General features: G+C 39.6%; 2 protein-coding genes across 2 annotated transcripts in view; one reads left to right on the forward strand and one right to left on the reverse strand.

Moving 5' to 3' along the window:
- The first annotated feature begins 2,719 nt into the window (after window positions 1-2,719).
- On the forward strand, window positions 2,720-4,695 carry foxe1 (forkhead box E1). The gene has a single exon (XM_014007704.1). The coding sequence runs from the start codon at window positions 3,116-3,118 to the stop codon at window positions 4,205-4,207; it is 1,092 nt and encodes a 363-aa protein (XP_013863158.1). The 5' UTR covers window positions 2,720-3,115; the 3' UTR covers window positions 4,208-4,695.
- A 1,592-nt stretch (window positions 4,696-6,287) lies between these two features.
- The window catches only part of spag5 (sperm associated antigen 5), a 13,216-nt gene continuing 12,259 nt past the window's right edge, over window positions 6,288-7,244 (reverse strand). The window contains exons 22-25 of the mRNA XM_014007778.1: window positions 7,098-7,244; window positions 6,926-7,000; window positions 6,707-6,787; window positions 6,288-6,445 (exon numbers count right to left, since the gene is read on the reverse strand). Of these exons, the coding sequence (XP_013863232.1) occupies window positions 6,374-6,445; window positions 6,707-6,787; window positions 6,926-7,000; window positions 7,098-7,244 (375 nt within the window). The 3' untranslated portion in view covers window positions 6,288-6,373. The remainder of the gene's footprint in view (window positions 6,446-6,706; window positions 6,788-6,925; window positions 7,001-7,097) is intronic.

A 7,244-nucleotide genomic window follows, 5' to 3' on the forward strand; every position in this document is an offset into this window, starting at 1 on the left:
ATTATTAAATATTATGGTAAGTAAGTTAGTTAGTTAGTTTTTATTTTCTGTTTGTGTCATGCACCAAAACAGGTGTCCAGCCTACACGAGCTCACAAGACACAATAAAACACATTCGTACAGACGGACAAACATCCTTTAAACAAGAAGTGTCCTCTTCCTAAGGTGCCAGGCTTTTAACTAAAGTTGCACTAACTGAAATACAAAATACAAATAACATAAATAAATACAGCATTTTATTTTCTTTAACTAAATTTTTAAAAATCTGAATAAATATCAATAATTTTACCAAATACGGTAATTCTTTTCTCAAAATCATATACAAAAGGACAATAAAACAAAGTGTATTTTATTCACAATTTCACCTAAGTCACACAAAACCTTTATGATCCTCCTCTGGAACTGTAAGAAAACACGTAGCTTCCAGCGCCAAAGGCAAGTGCTTTATCTAAACTGTGCACGCACGATTAATTTAATTATTATTGTAATATTAAAACAATTTAAAAGGACACATTTTTTATAGAAAGTAAAGAAGTCATAGTGAATCTAAATGTCCACATTTTCTTTGTTCTTGTGTGAAATGTAAAAAACCTTGAGCATTTAAATATAAGTTCATTCTTCAGATCAAGCTATTATTTATGCCAAAGTAAAAATAAAAAATAAAACATTACAGAAAATCCCAGTGGATGGTACTTTTTCTGTGAACATTTTTGTTCTGTGAATATAACTAACTTTATGGGAAATGGGAAAAAATATATTGAAACCCGTTACGGTTCAGACCATAACAACATGTTATTTTCTCAGTATGACAGCAAAAGACAAACACAACCATCATTCTTGCCTGGAGACTGAGATAAATCAGCTTAGGGGAAATTATAATTTATTTAGAAAAGGCGGAAAACAAACTGTACTGCTTGCAACCAAAGATTTAAATTAAAATAATTACACTTATTTGTCAGCTGAGCTGTGGGAATTATGACACTGAGCAAACAGTAACTTCAAGCAATTAGTCTTTGTGAACTAAAATAAAAAGATGCCGTCTTTACCTCTGTTTGCATAAAAACAAAAAAAAAACTAGACTTTTATCTTTGATTGTTGCTTCACTGAACCACTGAACCTTTTACAGATAAAATATCAGCAATAATAATAAGAGTTTTCAATCACGGTAGGAAAAGTTTGATTAAAGCTAAGATTTGACTAAACACTAACAAAACCTCAGATGGATTTGTGAGATTATAACTGGATTACACTGGGATTATTTTAAGATAAAAATGAAGATTGTGAAAGATTAAAAATCATCTTCATTCTAAAAAATGTCAACACGTCGTATCTCACCTGCGATTTATTACCAAGTTTACAGAGCATCTTTAATCCTCTCAGCCTGGAATGGGCAGGAATTTAAACTGGAGTTATTCAACAAGTTTGTAAATCCTCATTTTAACCCCACCACCACCAAAAAAAACCTCCTCGTTTCACCACATACCGCACCCTAACATCCACGGCCCTCCCTGCAGGACTAAACTTTGTATCAGGCTTGTTTTTCTAAGCAAACCTGCTCCCTCTGAGTCGATGCTCGGGCTCTGACACATGCCTGCAGAGTGAACCGGGCCTGGTGTTGAGCGGTGGGAGAGTGTGTTTGGTTAAGAGATTAAAGGTGGACCCCGGCCTCGTGGAGTCTCTGGACTTCCCAGCACCTGGGCTGCTCAGACTGTTGGAACGGTTTCCATTGTCGAAGCTAAAAACGTGTTTAAAGTCAGCTTAAAAAGCTCTGAAAATGGGCCTGGTACCACTTGTTCAATTACACTTGCATTCCTTTCCAGCAGTCTTACCAGCTAAAGTTTTAACCAAAGCTCTCATGCAATCTGTTTGTGCTTAGAGCATGTGTTGCAGAAGACCCTCAGCTACTACCACCCGATGTTAATTAAGCTCAACATCTTTCAAAACGGTTGACCCAAATACACGGTCCTCCACCTTTCACAGCAGCAAGAGATAAACTCGAGAGCGGCAACAAAATGCGTCCCCAATCGGAACAAAACTGAGCCAAGCGCTGGCTCTGTTCCTCGTCTCTCAGGTTGCATCCAGGATTTATGATGATGGCCCTTAGTTTGCATGCTGAAATCACTGGAGGGCCTTTGTCTGGAAATTATTTACATCTCTTAACACAGCTGGCTGGGCCAACCACTGGCACAAAACAAATACGGAAGCGAGATAGACAAACAACTCATAGGTTAAGTTACCACTAAAGAGGCGCTTTAGTGCTAAACGTCCAAACAACGTGGACCATTTTAGATTTTTAAAATAAACTGAGGTCGGCTTTAAAGAAACATTTGAATATAAAGAGGAAGCAATGTTTGTTTTAGACAGTTTGGGGTAATTTAAACTAAGAAGAAAGAGCCTTGTTAGAATAACTGATGATTGCAGGTTTAAAAAAACAGAATAAGCACCAAAAAGCAATGCTAGAAGTTATTTCAGACTTTTTCTCTAAACCTGTTCGAAAAGCAAAGACTCTTACATTTTTAGGTTATTATACATGCAACACAGCCTCATTAATAAATTAAATATTTTTTTTATTCAACAAAGCTGTCAAACTTTGACAAGCGTGAACAATGGACCTGTATAAAGTTGAGGTATGCTGAGAGCATGTGATGCTCCAGGGGGTGTGGCCCTTGAGGTAATACTCGCTTCAGGTAACAGAGAGTGACTCATTTTCTCTCTCACACCTCAAACACCACAAATGGCACTCTTCCAACGCGATCCTTCAACTTAGGCTGACGCTAAAAGCCGTGGAAAAAGAGCTGAACTGAAGAACTGCATGCACAAATAAAACTTTTTTTTTCTGAGGACTAAAGTATTTCAGCGGCATTGAAGATTTGCTGGATTTGGACTTCGATACAGTGAGTTATTCAAAGGAAAGTGAAAAGGAATTTTAAAAAAGGCTTTTTTTGGCAAGATTATGGGGGCAGATGTCTTGTTTTGATTTCCTCTCTTCGGGATATAACTTTGTTCAGCACATTCAAGGAACTTTCCCAAATCTGTGGAAGAACTAAATTTTTGCAGCTTCGGCATTAAGTTAATTTGACATTTTGTCAATTTGGGGTGTTTTTTTTTAATTGTCTATGACAATGCCTGTAGTCAAAGTGGAAAAAGACTCTCCGGCAGACACCGCCGTTCCTTCCTCCAACCCTTCACCACAGATAGAGGAGCAGCCCCGGGGCAGGAGGAGGAAGAGACCCCTTCAGAGGGGCAAACCGCCGTACAGCTACATCGCCCTCATTTCCATGGCTATAGCCAACTCCCCCGACCGCAAGCTGACATTGGGGGGCATCTACAAGTTCATCACAGAGCGGTTCCCCTTCTACAGAGACAATTCAAAGAAGTGGCAGAACTCCATTCGCCACAACCTGACTCTCAATGACTGCTTTATCAAGATCCCCCGAGAGCCTGGCCGGCCGGGGAAGGGCAACTATTGGGCCCTGGACCCCAACGCGGAGGACATGTTTGAGAGCGGCAGCTTCCTGAGACGCAGGAAGAGGTTCAAGCGTTGTGACTTGAGCACGTACGCTTCATATGTGCACGAGAGTCCGGTTTTCTCTCCAGTTCAGATTACCAGATCGGCAGCGTACACCAATGCGGTCTACCCCAACATGACCGTCAGCCCGACCTACGGCCAGCAACTGCCCCCCACCTATTACCCCTCCTCGTCGCCCCCAGGGTTTGGACACGGTCAGACCCGCATGTTCAGCATCAACAACATCATCGGACACCCGACCTCAGCCAGCATGCTGGCAGGTCAAGGGTCAGAGATGATGCCGCAGCCTGGCCGAAGCTTCAGCCCCGAGGGTCTACACAACGGATCTAATCCCTGCAGTCTGGGGGCGCCGGGTTTCCAGACTCAGCCATGCGGGGGGGCCCTACCGCCCCGCAGTTCAACACACCCGGGGTTCACCTACTCTGGGCCGAGCAGCCATCACGCCCACCAGGGCTCCTATGGACAGGGTCACAGCCAGGGCTACGTGGTGGCCGGCCGGATCCACGCCTCAGCTCAGGGGTCTGCAGAGAGCATGGAGCACTACGGCAGAGTGTCCCCAGTGCAGCTAGGCTCCTTCTCCCAGTACAACAGCACAGCAGGTCCAGTGGCCAACACCGGTGGGTACCTGAGACACCCCTCCTACCCGGGAAATATGGAGCGCTTTGTTTCCGCAATCTAAGCTACTAAAAATGTCAATCCAAGCTTCTGTGCTTCAGAGACTAATTGAGCCAGACATTTTTGGGTACTTCTTTTGTTTTCTACATTCATGACTTTTAAACAAAAAGCTGAACAGACTGACCTCCTCTTGAGACACTACTGTGATTTTTTTTCCACTTTCAGGACTGACGGTAACTTCCTGTTAATTACATTCTGTAGGTTTTGATCTAAATATAAAGGCCCCTGCATGACTCTGTAAATTACTTTTATTTTCTGTGCGTGGTTGTAAATGTTTTGTCGGCACAACTTGAGTGGGTGAGTTAAATGTTTACGGTACTAAATTCAAAAAAGCTTTGTAACATTTAGATAAATTATTGTGCTTTGTGGTTGTTGGTTTTTGTTACAATAAGCAGCTGGTTTAAACAGCATCAACTCTTACTCATCTGCGGGTTTTTTTTTAAATGCACATTTAGTTTGCTTTTTTTGTAAAATAAACAGTGAAAAAACTCATTTTTCTTTAAGCATAAATGTCATTTGTTAATAAATCTTTGTTGTAAGAAATGTTCCAAAGCATGTTAATTAAAAAAGTGCCATGTGCAAAGCAAAAAAAAAAAAAACCCAAAAACCTAAAACAAAGAAAAACCATCTGTGCTTGTGTTGTTCAGCGTTTCAGCTGGGCTGGTTTGAAGTGTTGTCTGGAGCCCTGGTATTAGCAGCCACTGTGACCGTCCTGTTATCATGTCAAGACATCAGCGTTACACTTAAATCCTCTAATCAAGAAAACGTACAGACTTCTAACTCAATATTTGATCCCACTAAGACAACAAAAGAGGAGAAACCTCTTCCTCCTCCTTCCCACTGTCAGAATCAGAATCACAGGGAAACACATCATTGGTAAAACGCCTGATTTCAGCTGCCAGAAACTTATTTTGATGTATTTTTTTTCCCTAGGCAATAAGTTTGGGCTTTTTTATTCACAAGCAATAATGAATTATAGTGATTCTCAGATCCCATCCTGAGCAAAACTTTACATTCAGAATAACTGAAGCTTCTTCTAAAATCTGCAGCGGTAACCCTAAACCTAACCCACGGCAGGGAAGGATTATTTGTTGTTTTTACATAAATGTTAATTCAGTGACCGAGAATCAGCTCTGAGAAAAACGTGAGGAAAAAAATAAAAACCCTTAGGTTTGTGTATTTATGGTTATGCTGTATGGTTTTATTTTTCTACACAAGGAGCAAAACTACCTGCATCTTAGTACCAGAAACTAGATGCATTTTGTTTTAAAACCTAAAATCTTTAATTAAAATGGCTTTACAGTCTTAGTCAAAGCAAAATGCCTCTAACTGCATAAAAAAAAGGACTTCACATGTCTGCATGGTTTCAGAATGCAGCACCTAGACCAGGTGTGTGCAACCTGCGGCTCTGGGGCTTCATGTGGCTCTTCAGTCCCTCTGCAGTGACTCTTTGAAAATGTGACCAAACATAACAGAATAATGTTTTTTGTTATTTAATGTTTCTTAATACTTATAGCAAAACATGTTAGCTCATGCTAGCCTTTTGTTTACTAAAACAATCCAAGTCCTTTCAATGACTTTTCTCTCAAATCCACCAGGGTTATCTTTAAATACCTTTACGACTACATAAGAATTAGAAAAAAACATACTCGAATAGTCCATTTGTACTAGTTTTTATGAAATTCGGAGTTAACTATATTCAGTATTTTTCTTGTTTACGTGAATCTGGTCTTTTTATTTGTCCTAATGTGTAAAGATAATAAATAATACATTTCACAATATATTGTTTAATTTTATAATGTCACCTCCACTGGCCGTAAAGGTTACTGAAAAGGCCTCCAAAAGGCCCACCGACCACCAGTTGATAATCACAGTTGCAGCTTGTTTTGCGGCTCTGGACACATTTTATTTAGTGAGCCAAGCAGCAGAAACGGCTGTTGATTGTAAAGGTTGCAGACCCCTGACCTAGAAGAATATTTCACATCATTACTGTAATACAACACAAACTTTTTTATGGTTTCTTTCTCCTTAAAATAGGATTTTAAGTAGAATTTTTAAAACAAACAAACAACAAGGTCAATTCATAAAAGCTTAAAACATTTTAGTCTTTATTAATTTTTTTAAAGTTTATACGAAGCTACAACATAAATAAACATAACCTAAAGAAATATCAGCCGATGAACTCGAGCAGCTGCTGGAGTTGTTCACAACGTTTCACGACTTCAGGTAAAGACAGCAGCGTCTGCGTGAAGACACAAATCATTTTTTATTATTTAAATGATCTAAACATGCATTAATAATGACAGAATGACAATTATAAACAATCAAAGCCATGTGAAATCTATTTTAGTCATTTTTAGGGTGTTTTTTCCATATTTCAAACAAATTGTTACATCTTAAAGTAGGAAAATCTGGAACGTAAAACAGAAAAAACCAAGGAAATTCGGAGGAGAAAAAAATCCTTTATTATGAAGAAAGAAAGCAACATGAAAATATTTCTCACCTCTCTGACTTTATTGATCATGTTGTTTAAAATCTGCAGCTCTGTCTCACTTTTCTGCATGTTGGTCTGATGGATGATTTGCTGTGAGACAAGATGAGACTTTGTGAAACGTTCTGGACGAAGAAGATTGCCCAAGTTTTTTTATTTTATTTAAATTTAATTTTTTTTTTTTTTTGAAGAAAACAAAATCTCATCATACAGAACCTGATCAGTACTCACGTGTCTCTTTGCTCTTTCGAGGAGTTTAAATCGGGCCTGCTCGGCTTCCTGAAGTTTCAACTTCTGTCTCTCCATCTGAAGATAAATCAGAGGTATTAAAAACAGGGATCATAAAACAGAATGTATGCAATAGAAAAAAATACATATTGAAGAAGAGAGGAGGATTATTTACCTCTTTCACCAGCTGGATCTTCTCCTCCGTGTAACGAGCTGCGTCGGCTGACCGGCCTCCGGATTTCCTCAGCTCATCCCGGAGGACCTGAGACTCAACTTTCGACTGCTGCAGAGTGTGACGAAGCTCAACTACCTCCTTTTGCAG

This window comes from Austrofundulus limnaeus, unplaced genomic scaffold, assembly GCF_001266775.1.
Source record: "Austrofundulus limnaeus strain Quisiro unplaced genomic scaffold, Austrofundulus_limnaeus-1.0 Scaffold44, whole genome shotgun sequence".
NCBI lineage: Eukaryota > Metazoa > Chordata > Actinopteri > Cyprinodontiformes > Rivulidae > Austrofundulus > Austrofundulus limnaeus.

Excerpts from the sequence above, each read along its gene's own strand:
- foxe1 (XM_014007704.1), top strand. The coding sequence starts at position 3,116 with ATGACAATGCCTGTAGTCAAAGTGGAAAAAGACTCTCCGGCAGACACC.